The sequence below is a fragment of the Thunnus thynnus genome, chromosome 7, assembly GCF_963924715.1.
Source record: "Thunnus thynnus chromosome 7, fThuThy2.1, whole genome shotgun sequence".
Lineage (NCBI taxonomy): Eukaryota > Metazoa > Chordata > Actinopteri > Scombriformes > Scombridae > Thunnus > Thunnus thynnus.
Genome location: NC_089523.1, coordinates 26545471 through 26568192, shown reverse-complemented (window position 1 = coordinate 26568192; position 22722 = coordinate 26545471). Strand labels below are relative to the sequence as shown.

Sequence of the window (22722 nt, the reverse complement as noted above, 5' to 3'; positions counted from 1 at the left end):
AAGCAAACTATTGGATTTATAAAAAAACAAACTTGACAGAACAATGTACAGTCCTCCTCAGAAACTCTGACTCATGCATACGCACATAAACTGGAGAAATGAGGGACTGTGACTTCAGTGGCAGAAAGATGACATGCGAGAAATGGTTTGAAATTGATACCATTTTGTAAAATAAAATGAAATATTACCTCTCACCTATTATGTTAAGAGTTAATATGCAAAAACAACTAAAACCCATTCTTGAAATGAATAAACAAACACCTGTTTGATCAATACTCCCTGGAGTGCACACACACAAAAAATATGATTTAGAATAATAAATAAAAATGGAGATATCTCTTGTTGTAGAAGTTCCCCTCAACCCTCACAGGCATTTGAGCCAAACTCAGCTGCCTTGCACCAGCGTGTGGATGTGATGGGTCACTTAAAACACAATGTATGGATAAACATAACAGTATTTATTAAGTAGATCTTTCAGTGTACAGCTAATCAGAATCAGAATTGAGTTTATTGCCAAGTACATACAGGGAAGCACATACTAGGAATTTGCCTTGGTGTTGCTGTGGTGCGCAACAGTCCTTCACAAGAAATACACAAAAATTAACTAATCCTAAAATAATATTTAAAAAAAATGAATTTACAAAAGAAGAAAAATGTAAAATGTATTCTGGATGAGAGAGGCAGCCAACAGGTTTAAATTTTAGGCTACACAGTATATAGTGTGCAGTTATTAATAGTAAAATAGTAAAATAATACAAGCTGCAAAGATCATAGATGTGTCACATAAAACAAGTCTTATTTCTTTTAACTCTATGGCAAGGATCTGTGAGGACACGGCCACCGGAGGGTTGAGATGCACGAGGTGCAGTGGAGACGGCAGGACTGGGCACACAGCCCGCTGGAACACGCAGCGACTAAAAACAATGGAAAATGTCTCATTTATTTGTGTAAACAAATGTTTAAACACAACTCGTATGCATTAGGTTTACACTCTTTTCAAACAAAGGAATACAAATAAGGTACCTGGGTCATCCGGTGCGTCTTCCATATCTGTGTCCCCCTACAAGTCACTCATAAAGGGGGCTGAGCTCCGGTGTCCCCTTTCCCCTGCCAGTGGCACAAACATTCTACTTTTATGTCAGACCACTTCTATTTTATTTCGGATCCGGCCTTCTGAGCAGGCAGCATTCACTGTGTCTTCCCCATGCTGCCACTCTAAAGCCTGTTTGGCGTTTGTAATGCCCACACTGAGTCCACCAAACAATATATTTTTTCTTGCCTCGACGTCCCCAACAAGAACTTCAATTTCACACTGTGTGACATTTCTTTTTCTAGCCTTTCCGTTGGTGTTTGCCATGGTTGTCTTCATGCAGTTGGTCTGAATCAATATTAATTTGGGGCGTTTCACTGACTATTTATAGGCAACTATGGGCGTTACAAGGGTGGGCCAAGACGCTCTCTCATGTGCGGCAAGTTTCGAGTTAATTGTGATTTATAAAGGGAAACCGGCATAGGACATGCGTGCGCACTGTGTTATAAATCAGAATATTTTTGTGCTTAAGCACTTTCTGTGTTTTGTCCGTACGCCACCTTATGACGTGAATCCTGCACATGGTTTTATAAATCAGGCCCCTGGTGTTCAAGCTACTTTTGAGCTCCAGAGAAGGCAACGGTGCAACACAGAAGCAACATACATGGCCATATTTTGACAAAACAATGATTGTTTGGATCAGACTAACCATATGGATGGACAGCAAACAAGTGCATTATGCACCAGTAGTTTGGGAAGTTTCTATGGATATTATTATGGATTTTTTAAAATCTTTTTTCTGTCAGAACAAACTACAAATTTTGCACGTTTTACAGATTTTGGTTGGAAACTCACTTTAGCCATAAGTTGTCAGTTTTCCTGTAACAAATCCTTCCATAGAAAAAAGAACATTTATCAGCATCTCAGTGTTTGTGTTTTAAGTAACAGGGGGTTAAAAAGAATAAAAGTCAGCCTGTTTCTCTGTCTTTGTCTTTTCTCTGTGCGTTGCAGAGATAGAGGAATAAGGGCCAGGGGAAGTACAGTATGTCATCTTGTCCAAAGCTTTGATCCTCCCAGCCTGTACTTCTATATCTTATGAGTTCCTGCACGATGTTTGCCTAGACCCCATCACCTCTCCAATGCATCCATCCACCAAAGGGTTTGCTGTATTCTGCCAGAGCCTCTAGGCAATTTTAGGCACTGTAGTGAGGATGCTCAACTACAAAGAACATCAGGCAGCTTTGTTTCAGGATGCGGTTTTCTTCAGTAAGACTATCAAATGTTTGTATTAAGCCCCGTAGCACATAATAAGCTGGCTCTCTAATGGCACAGCTTGTTATTAAATTTTAATTCTGGCTGGAAGATTGTTTTTATTTACGCTACTCTTTATTCTTGGATAACAAAGAGTCTCTAATCAGAAACTTCTTAGGGGCCATCAATAATAGCCAATCTTTTTTTTTCCTCTTTTTAGCATATATGTGATCATAGGATAATGATCATCAAATCATATGGTGTAATTGAAGCCAAAGAACAGCGTCGTTGATAATGACTTATGTCTGTGTAAATCTAATAACCATTTCAGCCAGTCTAATTTAACTGTGTATCACATGTCTGCAGTGTATGTTTATCGCTAAAATCAAATAGGAACAGAGCTGGTGATTAATGATTTTCATAGAGATGTCTTCTGCATCTGATAGGGCGCCACTTTACATTGGCCTCGTTGATTAAATCCTTACTTCTCACCTTCTCAATCCTTACATCCGCACCTACTTCTGCTGCATTTTGCCAGATTTGCCCTGTGTAGTACAATCCAATAGAGTTCAAATTACTTCAGATGAAAGAGCGGTCCAAGGAGAGAGCTAGCCAGGCCTAAAGGGAGTGTGAGGATTAAGAATGTGTAATTTATTCAGTGAAGAGCACTTTCTTTCCTGCCCTCTGTGGTTGGTTGCTTGTAGGAGCAGGTGATTCTGAATTTGAAATTGTTTAAGCAATAACAGATGCGAGGTGACCTTTTTCAGCTCAGCTGCATGGTTTTCCCAAGTTTACGAGTGTGTAGTCACATCTGAATTAACAGTGATGAAGGTGTCCAGTATCTAAAGAAAACATGAAAAGCTTTCATTTCAAGCTATGTTTCATGAATGTTGACAGTGACTATTATATTATCATATATAATATTCATATAAGTATTTTTCATAGTAGTTGAATTGTTATGTAGTTGTAGTAACAGCAGCTATTTTTTTTAAAAATTACTAGTAGCATTGCTTAGTTGTAGTAGTGATTGGCAGAAATCAATATCACAATATTAACAAAAATATGTTTCCAATATTGATATAGTAATTGTATGTAATTGTTATGTGTTACATTATTACATTAAAAAAAAAGTATTGCATTTGCATATCAAGTAAAACCTTTAATAATGTTAGTTTTTAATCACAATTTGCTTCAAATTTGTACAATACAAATACAAATTTGTGATGTGTACAAATACAACCACAACATTTGTTATTATAATACGATTAACCCAGTACAATACCACTGAAAATTAATAAATAGTGAATCGAATCACTATTATTACCCAGATGTTGTCTGCACTACTTAAAGTCTTGTTAGAACTTGTGTATTTTTATGTATTTCTTTTTTTTTTCCTTTTTTTTTTCACTGTAACTGCAGGTTAAGTGGTTCTGTGTAAGGCCAGGGTAAGATTTTTAAGAAATGTCAGAGCTAGCTGCTAAAAGTGTCCGAGTGAGTGTAAATCAATACCTGGAATATAAGTGATTACTTAAATAAATATTGTAATCTGAGACTTTAAGCTTTTTCTGCTGCTACGCTTCAGTGCATCCTGCTGATGCTTTCTGTATTCACATTGACTGTGAATCACAAAGTTGGCCCAGAATGCAAATAGGAAGAAAATGTTTCAAACCTTTGACCACAGCATGTGTTTGCAGCATCTGACAACTAAATAACTAAAAGCACAATGCATTGTTCTGGTAAAGGTAATGTTAATTACAAATGATACTTAATTACCATCACAGAAATCAGCGTGAATTTGTCCAGCGGTGACTCTGTTTTCTGTATTTTTTTCTTTCTGTGCTCTTTGTGATTCTGTGTGTCCTCCTTCACTCTGCAGCCCTGAGGGACAACAGAATTGAGCTGGTGCGAGCCTCATGGCAGGAGCTCACCATCAGAATTAGTGACGTCAGCCTGTCAGACGAGGGCCAGTACACCTGCTCGCTCTTCACCATGCCTGTCAAGACCACCAAGGCCTTTCTCACTGTTCTGGGTGAGCACGTCCATTTTGGCCCAGTCTTCACAGACCAATTACATGTGGCTAATTCGTCATGTTCTGACAGCTTGAATACCTGCGCATTTAGAATTATATTCAGTTGTTTTTCTTCACCAGGCACTTCTTACATTGTAGGAAAATTACATGGCTGCATTAAATACCCTTGTCTACTAGAATATAGGATGAAAAGTAAGTTTGCAAGCCGTGTTACTGTATTCAATTTTCTGCCAGGCTGGACAGCCACTAAAACTCAATAAGAATCTTTTCACACCTGTGTAAGCCAGACAGGTGTGTTGAAGGATATGCAGACAGCAAGTAAAAGTCAACTCCCACACAATGTCAACACTTTGAGTACATTTATTTAGATATTTCAGTGAGTTGACCTTCATCAGGCATCTCACAGCCAAACAGCAAGAAAGTAGCTACAGTAATCCTGAAAAATACATTTAGGGATTGTTTTTTTAATTTACTTTATATGATAAACAACAAATTTAGGATGGATATTGCATCTCAGTGTATTTATTTCCCCATGTAATTTGGAGTAATCATCTTTATTATTCCCTTTTCCCTGACTTAAAAAACGAATTCTGAAGAAAATATAAATACAGTAAATGGTAAACATGATATTGTGACTGAGAGAAGAAGCAGGTAATATCTGAAAATGAGTTGACGCCAATCAATAAATATTTTTTTCATTGTCAGAGGGATACAGAATGTATCATCCTCTTGTGTTATACTCAAATCTTCATATACGTGCATTCAATATGTTATATATAAATGAGTCATTGCATTATATTTACATTCCCCACAGGAGTGCCAGGACGGCCGGAGATTACAGGATTCACCAAGCCTGCTCTGGAGGGGGACTTAATCACCCTGACATGCACCACATTGGGCAGCAAACCAGCAGCCAACATCCGGTGGTTCAGAAATGACAAGGAAGTCCAAGGTAAGCGTGTGGTGTGGATTTCACAGAGCATCATATCCTCTGTTACCACTTGTACCCTCTTGGAGACATCATTACTGTCAAGTCATTCAGCTGCTGCATTCCTTTGTGCCCATATTCATGCATTGTTCCACTGGCCGAGGTTTAGCGTTGCCATGATTCGCCTGGCTTACAGCCAGCATTGCTGTCGTTGGAAGCTGTCCAAATGTTGCTGGACCGTGGCGGAGCCATCCACGCTTCTGACTGAGGGGAAGACATATAGGAGTGTCTTTTATTGATTCTAATTATAAAGTGAAGTGTACATCAACAAGAAGTTCTGCACTGCATTCTGTTTTCACTGTTAGCGGGACTAAAGTAATGATTCCTGGTGTACTCAGCTAGTGGATTAATAGAAACACAAATCAGTCATGCAATACTAAAGGTGATTATCAAAAACGAGAATGTCAAGTCCAGGGCTTGCTCTGTTGCTCTGGCTTATTTTGTGTGATCAACAGTCCAAAACCCAAAGATATTTGATTAACAATCAGATAAAACAAAGAAAATCATGAAATACTCACATTTTAGGGGCTGCAACCAGCAAATGTTTGACATTTCTGCTTTTGTTGATTGGACCAACTAATCAACAAAACTCACCAATCATTTTAACACTTGCCAGTATTTCTAGGCAGTAGTTACGGTGAAGAACCCATGTTTTGTAGTTATGCCATCCCTCCATAACCGTCTTAGAGGGGAAGAGCCTCTTATGAACATGAGCACAACATTTTTCTGAGCATGGCTGTATGTTTCATGTTGTGTGTTCAATGAAAAAGACACACGGGGGTTAATTTATCCCACGGTGTGAAATCCTCTGTACTACAGACCTTAGTGCTGTTTGAATGTGATGGGTTGATCTTGCTGGGCTTCACATTCGTTCTTGTCAGCCATGTAACCATCCATCCTATCCCCAGGTGGCTCTAACTGATTGTTTTTTCTTTTCTTTTTTTGAATAGCTGCGATTATGAGTCAAGGAGGATACAAGAACACACAAGAATGAAAACTCAGAGAGGCCACATAACTTGCTTCACCCAGTCTGAAAAAAAAAAACACTGACAGAGACAATGTATTAGGCAGCAGATGGTGCAGTGTAATGTGTGCTGATCGCACTAAACGAACAGAAGTTTTCTGTGGTTTCACATAGTGTGTCTTACAAGCTTTCACTTTCTTGTAAACCTCTTCCCAAACTGTGTGAAGCTCTGCTCTTTGTATTTTTTCAGCTTTTATCGCTGTCTTATTCCTGCTGTTTAAAAAAAGCACCAAAAAAGACAAAAACATTAAAAAAAATAGGAATGGAATGTTTTTCCTCAATTTGATGGCAGAGGTAAGCTGTGTGGAGCTCTTTAATGTAATAGAGCCTGCTGTGGAGACTCAGTGTGACAGTTGCTCTTTATTGAAGATTTGCACCCGAGAGCTTTTTCTTGGTGGTTCTGTCTGTGTCTGCCCAACATGGCATGATGATTGATGGGAGAGGGGCTGGGATATGAAATTTTCTTGTTGAAATGACATGCACGTAGATTCCTGAAAGGCCAGTGGAGAGCTAGCGCACATCATCACAACAAGGTTTGCTGTCCATCTCAAGAGGCATTGAGATGATCTTTTTATTTTTTATTTTTTTTGCTTTATGTTTTGATATATATATCAAAATCCATCTTTAAAACTTTATATTTTAACATATGGAAAGTCAAAAGCTAAAGGGGTGTTCAAGGCGTGCCATAACTTTGCACATGGCTCCAATTCCCATCTCTAGTGGATAACAATAAAAAAAATGTAATACCTTTACCACATTCCCAGATCAGCAAGCATCAAAGAATGTATAAAGGAAAATTAAAACAAAAGAATGATTCCCCGCGTTTATATTTGGTGTATGAAATGGCACTGATGTATGATGTGTGAAATTCATATCACTAAAAAAGATCATGAGCCCCAAGTCTGCCCCAAACTGGTGTCATGTATACAAATGTGCTTTTATTAGTTTTACCTGCATACGATGGGTTTTATTAAGCCGCTTGGGCAAACAGACCTGGTGCGATGCATCTCCAAGTCAAAGAGAGATAAAGAACAAAGCAGAGACTGGAGGGTTTGACTTAAAAACTTCATTTCCATGTCAAAGTGTCAAAGAAGGGGAATGTCAATCAGTGCTCCGTATCCAAATCTTTTCTAGGTGCTGCTTTAAAGCTTTCTTTAGCGAGTATGTGCTGGGAGCAGCATGTTTTGCCATTGGTTCTTCTGTGGTAGATCATTGCCACCGGTGTCTCCTGTCAGTCAATTCTATCCCCACCGGGGGACCAGTCTACAAAGCTCCAAGATGACAGCAGGTGTAATAGCAAAAGCATGTCATATTTATTTCATGCTCTGATGATTTGTTTTTCAACAATTTATATTAGAAGCACACAGCATTACAAACCTCAAAATGCAGCTGTCATCCGGTGTCAAATAATTTGTTTCCAGAGTATAGAGTCATTATTTGTGTCGCTGAATGACAGCTGAGCTTCAAATTGTAATCTATTGAGGAAAAAATCCACCCACTGTCACTCTCTTTGCATACATAAAGTGGCCTATATATTCCTTTCACAGTGGCATAAAGGAACACTCAGATACTTAACAGCTTCCACATGACAATTAATTTTATATTCAGAGTTAGGAAAGATATCAAGACATTTGAATGCAGACAATATATTTTTATTATTATCTTTATGTTGGTGTGCTCCTTCATTTTGAATTTGGCTTGCTTCCTGTTCTGTAAGAGCAAGCAGAGCAAAGATGAAAAATCAGAAACTTTCTTTTTGATTTACAACAATTTTACACCCCTAAGTTGTACACTTCTCTTGCTCCTTGCTGCTTGCTGATTGCTCACATATCTCCAACATGTTGACTTTGTTGCAACTTTTAATTGTCAAATGCGAACAGCAACATGTGGCAACTTTCTCCCATCAGTGGGAAAAAAAACATGTTTACCCCCAAAGAGTCTGGAAACAAATTGGTACAGCTGATTCATGTTTGCACTATATGTGTCTTTAAACTAAAGAGGTCTGATGTTCACAGTGTTTCCCATACACAGCATACTGTAGTAAAGAGTGTGAGCTGTGGTAAACATTTTCATATGCAAATCAGTGCTTCATGTCATCAGACAACTAGCCTTCATGCTGTATCTGAAACACATTTGGACCTCTGTGCTTCCATCCAAAACTAATGTTTTAAAACACAAGAAACCTTTGATTTTTATTTAACTTTACTTTGAACCATAACTTAAATGAATACAGCAAGCTCCTTACATTTAGATAGATAGAGCACCTTATTTATCCCTAAAGGGAAATTTCAGTGTTACAGCAGCTATCGCATAAATGACAAAAAACACAAAAATCACACATAACTTACAAAAACACACACAATGAGGTGTGTGTCTGAATTACCAAAAATATTATGTATATATACAAAAAATACTATACTAAATAAAAATAAGTAGAATAAAAACAGAATTTTAAACTTTAAGGCAAGATATTGCTATTAATGTGCAAATTAAATGTAAAATGTCAATGGTGCATTGCCACTCAGTGGAGGAGTCTCCCCTTTCGGCACAGAGGGAGTCATTGTAGATGGCATCCAACATCCATCTCTCGGAGAGAAGGATGTTGCACAATGGTTATGGAGAGAATCTCTCCACAGCCACCTCTTTGGGCTCCAGAGCAGTCCCCAGTGCAGAGCCTGCTTTCTTTATCAGTTTGTTCAGTTTCTTAAAGTCGCCGGTTCTGATGCTGCTATCCCAACAGATGGCTGCAAAGAAAATTACACTCGCCACAACAGACTGGTAGAAGCAACATCTTGCTGCACACATTAAAGGACTTAAGCTGCTTCTTCAAGAAGTAGAGTCTGCTCTGTCCCTTCCTGTAGACAGCCTCAGTTTTACATTTCTAGTCCAGTCTGTTGTCAAGGTGAACGTTCAAGGTATCTGTAGCCCTCCACTACCTCCACCTCTTCTCCTAGGATGGAAATAGTGTTTAGCATAGTCTTAGTCTTCCTAAAATCCACAGCCATCTCCTTTATCTTGGTCACATTTAAAAGGAGGGAGTTGTTCCAAAACTATGCCACAAAGCGGTCAACCAGTTCCCTGTACTCAGTCTCCTGACTACCACTGACGCACCTCACAACTGCAGAATCATCTGAAAATTTCTGCAGATGGCAGGACTCAGAGTTGTATTAGAAGTCTGAGGTATACAGAGTGAAGAGAAAAGGTGAAAGTACAGTTCCCTGTGGTGCTTCTTTGCTGCTAACCACCTGCTCAGGCACATTAATGCGGAGTTTATTATTCAAAAGGTCATTGGTCTTATATAGTTGAAATTTCACCACCATGTTTTGATTAACTACAGTAGCACAACTCATATGTTTTGCCTGGCTATTTTCATCAAACTAATTTACATGTATTTGACAACTGTTGATGACTGACAGTCGAAAACTGAACAATTCATTGATAAAAACACACTTCGTTTCAAATTAGCATTATTTTTTTACACATCCTTTATTGATTCTCTGACTCCCTTCTCAGCTCCTCTTTTCCCTGATGGCTACAACTGCATGCATATGTATGAGTGTTAATTCATGGGTGTGAGATGCAGCGTGTTATAGCGTTGTAATGTAATGTAACATCAGAGTGAGCAGGCAGCTCTTCATCATCTGGTGCCCAAATGTAAGATAAAACTTGCTTTCAGCTTGTAAAATTTTAACTTCTCTAGAAGATATGGAGCAGGACTTCTGATGAGCTCAGCTTAAAGAGCCATGGACGCTGGATCTGATGAAAGCGAGGAGGTGAACGGAGTAGAGAAGAGTTTTAAATGTTTGACCGCTTGAGATGATTGGCTTACAAAGGTTGTGGTAAAAATCTAATTGGATTAACTGAAGGAGTGTACACCCTCAGTGAGCTGAGTTGGAAGAGAGAGAGAGAGAGTAAATAAATAGTAAGCATGAAGATAGTCTTCCTGATTGAACTTTCGCTAAGCTTCAGTAGTCGGTGATCTCACGTTCTCAGCCATTTGTAACAATGTTAACTGAGATCTAAACTTACAACAGCACTTGGACAACACATGTTTGAAACAGTGTTATCCTGGCAACACTAGTCAGCCAAGTTGTGTGCTGCAAATACAGTACAGTACAGTACAGATAGATGGAAACCTGTGTTGTGAAGAAATGTCACAATATTGACAAAAAAAAAAAATGTAAGTAACTTTTTGAGCCAGAACATTTTTATAAGCTTTTAATTCCTTTTTTATTCACATGAAATATGAAATTATAAATAATAAGAGTTATTCTCTTGCCTTGTGTGTACTAGAAGACTGTTTTCTAATTAATCTGCTGGAGGGAGAAAGTTTCCCTTTGCTGACTGTAAATCTGAGTTTAAGGCATGTACTGGGAAATGACTTTTGCGTGAAGAAGGAGACATTTTGCATCCACCAGTTAAAATTTTGAAATGAAAAACATGTGCATATTCATAGATTCTGGACTTTTCAATGAGGGAGAAGGACTATGTGTCATTTTAAGGATTTTAACAACGTAATTGAACTTTCTTTGTGGATAAAACATATTAGGCACAAATTATTATTCCAAGCAAAGTATTTTTATGTCTGGAGGGGATCTTTAAGCATTGTACTACCAATGACCACAGTGATTCAGACTGGCAGAAAATAAACTAGGATTGCCATTTCACACAGGAACCCAACTATGGATCTGCCAGCAGAGCAGTTATTAGCACATTCCTTATGCCTCTGTACCCTCCAACTACCAAACATCACAATTCTAAATGTGCAAGAATGTTCATTAATGATAAAAAAAGGTCCAATGTAAAATTAAAGACCCTGACAACTGCTAAATGAGGCAAAAAAACATTTTTCTCATGAATATGAGTTTATACTTAAAGAGCTTTTGACAAGCAAATTAATTGAGGAATTTGGTCACAGAATAAAGAAAAAGAAGAAAAGAAAAACAGGAATTTTTTCAAAACATTTTAGCCTGTAATTATTGGTCAGCAGGCAGTAGGTTGCAAACTGTGCTGAGCAGGAGATTCTGGTGTTAAAAGAGGCACAGTTTGAAGTTGTTGCAAGTCTAAAAAATGAACATGCTGCTATTAGAGTATGCCTCTGATGCCTTCATGAAATAAACAAAGGCTCTAATTATTATGCACTTATTCCTTCAAGGCTGATGACAGCTTGACCCACTGAACATTAATAATTAATCTGAAGGGAAGCCAACATTTAAGTCACCCAAACCATACCCTAACATTACCCTTATGGAACTATTATATGCCTGCACTTAAATTTCTGATATAATCATATCCTGCCACTGAGGCTCCTACTTGTAAAGCGGATGCACAGGTGGTGACTACAAGAGCGCCCCCAGTTGCCTGACTGTAGATTTGCTTTGGCTCTTGGGGTTTTGGTTCAAAGCAGGTGCACCTGGGCACGTTCACATTCTTACGAAAGCTGCCTCTGCATGCTCTCTGGCGATGCTAGCAGCCACCTTGAAACAGACTGACAGCTTCTCTGTGGCAGATCTGATGCTTCAGGCAACTTGACGAATGAGAGGAAAAGCTGGAGAGATTTGTGTTTGACACCATGGAGACACTTCCTTTCTGCCCTTTTGAACTTCAGGGAAAAATGCAAAGCATTTGACTTTCCTGTTTGCTCAAACGATATGTAATGCTCATAGTTTTCTGTCAAAATTATCTTCTTTTCGAAGAATTTATCTATGAGTGTTATGTCCTGTAGGCCAGTGAGGTTAGATGTAAAATGGTGATTTTGTTTTCTTCCTCCTCCTCTTGTAGTTATTATCTATATCTTCTTCTTCCTGGTACTACTTAGTACTAGTACATAATTGTATCCCACAATAGAAAGCTTAAAAACGAAAAAAAAGTCAAGCTTTTTAGAAAAGCACCAGCTAGTCCACAGCCTGTTGGTCCAGACTGGTTTCCGCATGGGTTTCCAGAATTTATTACCAGACCTCTTGTAGACCACTAACTGGACATTTTTTACCGTCACATCAGACATTTTAGTGCCATTAAACAGGACATTTTTGCCAGACATTTTGGCCGTCATGTCATGCATTTTAATTCTGTTAAATGGGACACTTTTACAGCATTTTACTGTTTTACTGTTTTCCACAACCATAACAGAGTGGTTTTTGTGCCTAAACTTAATCTTTTTAACCGTGCGAAAGACTGTCGTATCACCTGCAAGCAAAAACCTCTCTCCATTTTAAAACAATTTGAATTTGATCACATGATCTTGCCCAATCAATACCAATGTGCCTGCGTAATAATTCCGTACCAACAATAAATAGACTATTGAAATGGAGGACTCGGTACCAATAGCCACTTCCTTTTAGAAAAAGCTAGCAAGCTTAAATACATCAAAATTAAACAACTTCACTTCACAACAACTTCACAACACTCAGACTTTTGATCTTTTGTATGCTAGAACATTTTCATAGAAATCTGACACTCTTAAATCTTTGTAGAACACACAATACAGTGAATTTCGGACAATTACTTTTGAATGCCAACCTTAATAGCAAGAGGAATATAGGTAGTAGCAGTATAGTTGTGGCAATTGTAGTAGTAATAGTACTTCCACTGGAAAGTCCAATAAAATATTAATCCCTTTGCACATGACAACATCAAAGAGAATCCGTGGAGTGGAACAAATGGAACAGATCTGCCCAAAATGATGATGATATGGGTGATCTGGGTTTCATTGCAATGGGCTGTTAGTATTTAATAGAACAGAGATGTGCTACATGTGTGTGTCTGTGAGTGTATTTGTGAATGAAGGAGTGGAGTGAGTACATACATATGTATTGATTGACTCAGGTTTGCACTGGATGGCACAAAGTCCAGACGAGGTGAAGGTTGTAGTGAAAAGTCTCCAGTGAAAAGTCCTTATGAGACCACTGTCAGGTAAATGCCTTTGTCCTTTTTGCTTTGTTCAGAGGCAGTAGCCTTGTACATCTGTGCCAGAGCAAAGTGATGCTACCACACAAACCGTTGACACGAAAAGACAGAGAACTACAAAGAAGTGTTTCCAGTTAAGAAGCATCTCTAAATGAAGACAAAATAACAGGGCTGGGAGAATAGAAAGAAAATTCAGGATCTGTAGCTGTGAAAAGAGTGAATGTTTGGGCATGAAACTAAGACAAAGGAGAGAGCAGAAAAGAAAGGTGTGACTACAACTACGGAAATCCTCTCCACACTGCCGGGGGAACATGTGCCTGTTTGTGTTGACTGGGATGTTTGAGCGATGGTCCTGAAGGAGCAAACACACCCAACCAACCGAGTCAACGCTCACTGCTCTCCCCTCACTATTCACTCTACTTTGACTTGACTTTCAAAGGCCAAGGATTCTCTCCCTCAAAGGAGATGCAGAGAAAAACAACAACACTGCAGCTGTCTATGTCAGAAAAACAACTTGAAATAAAATTTCATGTTCCTCACGTTTTAGTTAACATGCTAGCTGATTTCTGTTTTTCTCAGGTTCTTTTTCAAAAATTATTTTTTGCATGAACTGCTTGCACAAATGCCAGAACTGTTCCCCAATCATAGTAATTGAAGTACATTTTACCCCTGTTCATTTTCTGATGCTCTACAGGCACTAAGGAGGTGAATGCCACAGGAAAATCATTCACAGTGAGGAGTAGCCTCCAGTTCCACGTGGACCAACGAGACGATGGAGTCGCCTATACCTGCAGCGTGGAGCATGTGTCTCTGTCCAACCCCTACATGACAACTGAGGTCCTGGAGGTCCACTGTGAGTGCAGTTATACATACCTTTGCAAAGCTGGATTAGGTTTAAGATTAGCATTGAGAAGAAATACTAGAATTGAGATTACATTTATGTCTGCAGGTTTAGCTTTGCATCGGCTCAGGATTAGTGCCGGATTAGTTTGCAGGTAAGGGATTAGTACCAAAGCAGAACAGGGATATGGGCTAGAGCTAAGAGCTGCCCAATGGGTAAAGAGCTAACTACTGTTGTACTTCGTCAGTGTTCGAATTAAAGCCTACAGTGCTGTCATAATTTTGGATTTTTTCGTCTCTTCTTCACAGATGCTCCCCATCTGGAGATCTCACATTCGCTGATTATTCCACAGGAAGGGCAATACTTCAAATTGGAGTGTGTTTCCATAGGCAACCCAATGTAAGTATCAACGTCAATTCAGTGTTGATTACTGGCATGACAATATGAAGAAATTGGACTTGAAATGCAATTCCTCTTCATTACAGAATGTAATTTTGAAGAGTAATACTGCAGTACTGCAGCAAAATAAACCGAGAAAGTAATATCAACACTGTTGTGTGTTCTTTTCTAGACCTGAACCAGTATTGTGGTCTAAAGATGGAGGAGAGCTGCCAGACATCGACCGTATGATCGTGGAGGGCAGAGAACTAACCATCACCACACTAAACAAAACAGACAATGGCACGTACCGCTGTGAGGCCAGCAACCACCTGGGGTCCAGCAGTGCTGAATATGTACTGTTTGTATATGGTGGGTACTTCAATAAGGGCTAATCTTGTATTATGGATGATCATAGTTTTGCTGTTGCTTTGCGGTGCACTTACACTGTGTGCTATTTTGGAGACGGTTGGTGTTCATTACAAAAATACAAAGCCAGCAGAGGGTTTGTCAGTCTGGCAGTTTAGTAACCTAAATAGGCATGATATGCAGACGGTGCATGTTATGATAAAATGGTCTCAAATCAAAAAGCATAATAACAAAGCAATAATAGGTTCAGCATCATTTTCTGGAATTACAGTGTTTCTGTCAGATAATGTGCCACTCATAATGACTGGTGGAGTCATTTTTGCCCCTTTGGGAAACATGTTAAAGAAGTATTTTTATACCAATTTTGTGTGAGAAGTAGATTGTGAACAGGTAACTGAGATGGGCTCCAGGCCCTGCTAACCAGTAAAGGATAAGCAGGTACGGATAATATATAGATATTTAGAAAGGGATAAATCAGCAAATGTGTGCTAAACTTGATTTCTAATTCCTTGAATGGTGTTCCAACTTTTTGGCTATAAAGCCTGGGCGCTATTTTAGTTTGCATGGACTTCAACAACTTAAAGGATCCTGCCAGTGTGTTTGCAACTTTTAGCTCCTTAACTAAAAATCATGTTTACCCTTTTAGATTTTTAAATGTATTTTTGTATTATCATATGAGGCAGCCATTAATTTCCATTCATTTTCATACAGTATGAAAATAATTCAAATAATCAGATTCTTGACTGATTTTTGTAACATACCAAGATGAATATCAAGTCTGCATGATTTTTTGTCGATACTACAATATTGTTGTGTGATCGTGTTTGATTAGGTGCTGATTGATTTAAAAAGTGTTTACAGCTTGACCTCACACTGTAACAATATTGTAAGTTTGACAATCATGAATGCAAACTTGATGCTCACTTTGATGGTTTACACAGCAAGTTTAAATGACACGCTTAATGATTTTTATATACTGCATGGAAATGACTCGAAACCTGGAACAGAGAAACAAATGCAAATAAATAAATAAATTTAGCAACATGTACTGTACTTATACATCATTTTTCAACTTTAGTAGGACAAAGCGCTTAACACTTTGCATCTCATTAACACACACATTCAAACACCAGTGCACACACACTATTCAACATGCATTGCTTTGCTGGGGTCACAGCAATAGGGGTTCAATGTCACACACTTTGAAATGTGGATTGAACCAGTAACACTGTGGTTAATAGATGACCAGCCCTACCTCCAAAAGCCAAAGTCAAAGCTGCCTAAAATTTTAGTTTGCAAAATTGTTAGCTGCCAAATGAATTATACATGATATGGAGTAAATGGAATAAAACATGTAAAATCACTGATTGGACCTCATAATATAAATCTGACATTTAATCACATTGTTTTGCTGCCAGGTGGGGATGCAGTATAGTATCAAATTGGAGTAAAAAGTGGCTTCCAACTGACCACAGTATATATCACATTATCATTTACACAAGAATCCGCCTTCAAATCTTGCCTTGGCACTGTGGAGGATAACCCAGTTTACCTCACTGTACTGTACATATTGCTGCATAGGTTTAGCTTTTGGACTTACTCTATGAGGAAACAGAAAAAAAAAGTGTTAAGGATGCAGAATTTAGCTTCCAAGTACCGCCTGGAGGAGAGATAAGTTAATCCCGAGACAGTGGAGGGGCTGAGAGAATAAAGACAGCATGGTGCAGGAAATGGATCATTAAGGCCTCTGCAGCACATGTTTAAAGCGTTTATCAAATACAGCCAAGTAAAAATACAAAACAAGGACAGAATATTAAAATTCAACATGGATTTATATGTTTCCATTTTTGCCAATTAAACAGTCCCACACGAGAGTGCAGTTTGTTTGGGAGGAACTTATCACAGCTCAGACACTGGACTTATTTAAGCTCACAAGCAGTTAGTGGATGCACAGCAGCTTCTTTGTTTGATTTTAAGGCAGAGGCTTTTGAGCAGAAAAAGCCCATCACTGGGGAAAAAACAAGGGAAGAGGAGGATGACACATTCATCCTTTCAGCTTTTATTATCTCAGTTTGTTCTTTCATCATGCTCATTGAACAGGGGAAGGCAGTGATGTCAGGCTAGTCCACATCATCTTGTCATATCTGTACACCATGTGCTGGACAAAAGTTTCATTCCTCCTATTTCAGTCAGAAAGACTTTGTTTCATAATTTCAAATTGAAAAGAAACATTGAAATTGGTTGGATTAGCCTGAATTGTTATATGTATCAGTGAGCTGTGTTTCACTTTTTGTCAGATTAACTGAGGAAATAGCAAAACTGATGACCCTCAACAGCCCTCTCGCACTCAACACAAAGTCCTGGTTACGAGGGAAAGATGAAAAATTGAGTTGAGCAGGTAAAAGATGTGCAAGACAGGTTCATTTCCACTGATGATGACAGTCATTCTTCAGAGTGACATCATGTCTGGCTGAATACTTAACGGGTCTCTTCGGATCATCTCAGCCTCTAAGCCTAATTTGCTAATGACAGGAGAGCTGAGAAGCAATAAATGTCATCACTCCGCTGCAATTTATCACCATCTGCAATTATGCTCCTTAATACACTGTATTAAATAAAGCGAGGAAACACAGTATATGATAATTACTCTGTCTGAGATGTTAGAGAGATGGTAACAGATAGTTTGGTTAAATACAGTTGAGAAATATCTGCATCTGCTTTTAAAGCTGCTGCCCTGCTTCTTACCTCTTACCCTCACATTTCACGCATTAATTATACATTTTCACCTTAACAAGCATGATACATGATGAGGTTTGCATTCTATGTGTGTGGCCCGTTTATCAACCGATCATTAATCATTTGAAAATGTAACAGATATAAGAAATATGAGTCCTCCGTGTATGACTCATCCTTTCCCGAAAGATATTCCTGAAAGAATTTACTCATTCACAGCTTGAGTCATTTGTGCTATTGATGTATTTGATCATCTTTTTAGTTTTTTGTTATTTTTCCTGTATTCACTCAGGTGAAAGACCAGAATTAACCCACTGCACCAGCCATGCGCAGTAATTGATTTGTGCTGTTTGATTTTCCTGTAACTTTTCTCATGTTGAGCCTGTTCCCCCATGGAGAGGTTTGTTTTTGCTCCCCGTTGTTCCTGTTTTCATTTAGCTGACGTCATCACCTTAGTGCCTCCATCTTCAGCTTCCCTGCCTCCCCTCTCTAGCCTCCATTCTTCCCGTCTGCTAATGCCGACATTCCCACATCAGGCCCCACCTCAACGCTCCATGCACTCACAAACATGACACTGAACATACAGTTGATGATTGATGAGCTAACAACAATGCTTTGAGCTAGAAAATAGAATTGTTTTACTGGATGGATTCAATGCTCTTTTTGTCTTACCTTTCTAATCTATTTTTTATACACAGCATTGCTACACCACCAGCATTTTTATTACTGTTACTGATTAGTTTTGCAGATATTGTCAGTGTAAGTTCCCACACAAGATAGTTGCTGTTTGTTAACCACCCGTTTTGCTAGAAGTAGAAAATAGAATATAACTTTGTTCTTGGTCTGTTTGCTCTTAAAGCAAGCATTAAGAACACATGCAATTACGCTTGAATAATGTTTAGTAAAATCCCATTCTCTGTGTTTATGAGTTCATCTCTTCTAATAGAATTAGTATTGTAGTGTTTATGTATGAGTTTGCCATACTGAGCCACAAGAGCACTCTGAAGATAAAACAAGTGAAATCGCCAAGATAGCTTTTGTTTTGTGATGGAATTTTTGGATGTGCCTCATTTGGATAATCAACCCACAAATCTTAAAGTGTAAGGACTTTGATTCTCATAATAATGCAGGAAAACAAAAACACAGTATCCGTAAGCCATTTTTTCAAACTCTTACCTATCCCCATCATAATCTTTGCACTATATATCCTTATTGTAAATGTAACATTATATGACATTATTTGGTAACACTTTCTGATAAGGCACCCTTTATAAAGTGTTTATAAGCATTAATTAATGCCTTAATAAATAATTTACCAATGCTTTACAAATCATTTATAAGCCATTAATAAGAATAATTTGCGGGTTGTCGGGTTGTGAAAAACTCGTCCTTTCTATACCACCATAACATTTGCTTCACCTAATTCTTTAGGGCATTCAGGCATAAATCCATTTATTAACAATTTAATGACACTTATTACTGTAGACTTTAATTATTGTCATTAATGACTTATTAAATATAACTGCAGACAGGATGACTTAGAAAATGGGAAACACTAACCCTTTATTAATAACTTTTAAGACTTGATGTCTTATAATCATTTATGATGATGATTTTTGAAGGTCTACTTGGTCATTTGTTCAGGGTCATACACAAAAGTATTGAAGCTTTTGAAGCTCAAAGTGGGTGGCTCAAGCCGACGCCATCTTGGCAGTGCGTGACTCCACCTAACTTCTGGCTAATCCAAAATGGTTACAAACGTCAGCAAAACTCTTTGAGCTTCACCCCAAAAGAAGATTTGGTAATAACTTATTGGGTGTTATAAATATTAAATAATCTTCTTTTGGGTGAAGCTAGAACACAAAAAAGGCAAAACAGCACTTTGGATGTTTTCAATAGGATGAAGTAAAACATCTGTAACAGTACCGGTCTGGTATTACCACAACAACAATTATAAAGAATTATTTCACACCAAGCAGCAACCTCCAGGGCTGAAAAATGAAGTCAATGCCCAGTGCCAGTTCCTCGAATGGCCACTTGAGGCTGGCTCCAAAAGCAAGTCAATCCCCATAGACCCCTGTGTTAAAATGTCCAACTTTACAGCAGAAATAAACATGTTTACCGCCTGGTACAAAAAACGGTTTTGGCCTCTACTTTCCCCGTTCATGACAACTGTAAAGGGGTGAATTTTTTTATAACTCACCCATTTCAATTTTATTTATCATAAAGTTATGCATAATAAAGGACATGGCAGCTTTGAGTGACAGGTCGCTAGCCACTAAGTGGCTTATTTCAGCAACCAGGCTTCCTTCAGACCACCTCAGGAGTTAGGCAGAGTCAGGCACTGCCAAGATGGCAACGGCTGGATCCGCCCACCTTGAGCTTCAAAACTAATTGTGTGATGTCACAGTGACTACGTCCATATTTTTTACAGTCTATGATTCACACTGGATAGGCTTTGTTTATGACCCTGAACAAATGAGTAGTAGTCAGTGATGAAAATAATTAAAGTCTACAGTTATAAGTGTCAAAAATTGTTAATAAATGGATTTCTGCCTGAATGCCCTGCAGCCCTTTCCAGAAGGTAAATGGTTGAACAGTACTCTGGAGGTGTTTTCCTAAAGAATTAGGTGAAGCAAATGTTATGATGGTGTAGAAATGAGGGGTTTTTCACAACCTGACAACCCACAAATTATGCTTTTTAATGGCTTATAAATGATTTATAAATCATCAGTAAATTATTTAAATATTAATTAAGCCAGTAATTAATGCTTATAAACCCTTTATAAAGGATGCCTTATCAGAAAGTGGTACCCATTATTTAGAAATTGTTGAATTCTCAGGTGTAAGTGAATGTGTTACCAGAACGCTGAATGTTTGAAAGTCCATTAAAAGTCCAAAAGGGATTGCTTGTTTTCAGTATTAAAAGGTCGGTTCCAAAAATATGTTTTCTCATTTACCACTAATGGTATCTAGCTATGCACTTAGTTTTGGTTTCATTTGCTCAGGGTTTGAGATATCTGTCTCTGAGATTGTTGCCTCCACCTACTGCAAGAGAGGTGAGGAACATGTTTTCATAGGTGACTAAAAAAATTCAGTTGATAGGTCTATTGAATATCAGAGACATTTATCTCAAAAGCTGGACAATTTAAGATAAAAGTAACTGCATGGCCACATACAATTAGTGATAAGTGAGAAAATACATATTGTTTGTAATTTGAGTGAACTGACTCCTTTATATAGCCAAAAATCTATATGTCCGCCTTTATTTTTCATCTTGTCCTTGTGGATGGTTCTCCAATTAGGCATGCATTTTGGCTCTGACAGCAAGCTTTGTTTTCCGTCACGTCTGCATGCTGTTGAAGTAAATTCTCAAAAAAAAATTGGACCATGCTAATTTCTCATGTTTCCTTTGAACTTTCTGGTCACCTTTTTTATCACGGTGTTGTTCCCCTCGTCTTCCCTTACTGCTGTCACTGTCTGCAACCATGGCAACAGCCAAAGACTTTCCAGGGCCCACAACAGGTAAATATCCCACTAGACGATCATTGCAAGCCAGCTTTACAGTGTGTGATGCTGGATCTGGATCTGGGTCAGGACACATCACGGCCTCCACCCAGCATGAGCCAAACCATCTCCATGCATGGATGCTCAATCTGCTGACGCGTGCCACTTTCTCTCCAGCCATGTCACAGGCTGCATAAGTTATCACACAATATGTTTCTGGTTTGGTTTGTCTTTGCAAAATGAAATAGATGGCTATATCAGAGTGGAGCTGGGCTGGAGATTTTATCTAGGCCAGGGTGTAAATATTTGATTCCAGATCTTGTGATTACAGCAGAAATGAAAGGAAAGGTCCAAAATTATTTTGGGAACTTTTTATCTTTCACATTTCTGATCACATACATACTATAAGAAAGATTTCTTTTCACAACATTTCTTTAGTCAAGTTCATGATTTAATCTTTTTTTAATTTAATCTCTTTAGCTTTGTTCCTCTGTAGCTATTTAGTTTGGGATGTTTTATTTCTTATATATACATTTTGTCATAAAGTTTTAAATTCTTTGTTGTTAGCTGTTGGAGACAGGATTGAATCAGGATTCCCATTTAATGTCGTATTTATGTAACTACACACCATATAAGACAAAATAAGGCTGACTGAGTCATTGATGTCCTTGTGCGCTGCCTAAATGTCTTTAGCTTTCCTTTTTTGTGACAGTGTGAGTAGTGTATTATCTCAGTCTTTCAAGAAAGATGCTCTCATTTTTGCAACCGTTTTGGTTGTAAATTCTGCTTTTCTGCAGTTTACGCCAGGATTGATATTATAATAAACAGTGTATTTACGTGTGATTCAAAGCTCAAAAATCTGGTTGGACAAGAATGAATACTTAATAGTCATTTACTCACTCTATAAAGTGTAAGCATAACTGGCAAGTAGCATTCAGCCGACAAGTTCAGACGCCATGCAGCAAGAGCAATTCAGCTCGTCTCAATTCTGTGAGCACTGTGCACCAACTGAGTGTGATATGAAAATTGCTTATGCCCCTTGTTGACAGTGGAATCACCTGCACAGATCATTATATCCATCGACATTCAACCAAAGTTGAGTTAATTCAACTGTTCAACTGTTGTTCAACCAAAACAGTTATTGCTTAAAAGTCTGAAGTGCCTGCCTGTGAGTCCCTGATAAAACAACTGTGGTGGTTCTAATCTGCATGGAGTTAAATGAACTGCATGTTTCACAAATTCATGTTTTTTTTTTTTTTAACGTTTTACACTTTGGGGTTTCTGAAAATGAGGGTTGCATTCCCTTAACGGAGGAGTATAACAAGGTTTGTAGGAACATCCCCGTCGTCATTTCCCAGGGTCACTTTGCAAAGCTGAGCACAAGCCATAGCCATTCATCAGCTTGAGATAATGAGAGCACACGAGGTGCACAGTAAAGACACAGCCACTTACAGTTTATTACAGGACAGACACAAAGGCATGCTCCTGCCTGGGAAACCTTCAGCACGCTCTCTGCCCAGAGGATGCCTCGCATTAAATAACACTTCTTTCTTTTCTTTTTTAAACCTGTTCCTTAGCAGCAGTAAGTGGCAGTGTGCAAGGAGAAAACAAATGATAGTGTCAGTCAATGCTTTGGCAAAAACCTAAAACATCACTCAAAGCTAGA

The 22722-nt window shown here is 38.4% G+C and overlaps 1 protein-coding gene across 2 annotated transcripts in view; it reads left to right on the top strand.

The window, feature by feature from the left end:
* cadm2b (cell adhesion molecule 2b) overlaps positions 1-22722 on the top strand; it is a 162215-nt gene that overhangs the window by 132217 nt on the left and 7276 nt on the right. For both annotated transcript variants that reach the window (XM_067595222.1, XM_067595221.1), the window contains 5 exons: positions 4158-4310; positions 5125-5262; positions 13923-14081; positions 14378-14468; positions 14641-14819. In XM_067595222.1, coding sequence (XP_067451323.1) covers positions 4158-4310; positions 5125-5262; positions 13923-14081; positions 14378-14468; positions 14641-14819 — 720 coding nt within the window. The remainder of the gene's footprint in view (positions 1-4157; positions 4311-5124; positions 5263-13922; positions 14082-14377; positions 14469-14640; positions 14820-22722) is intronic.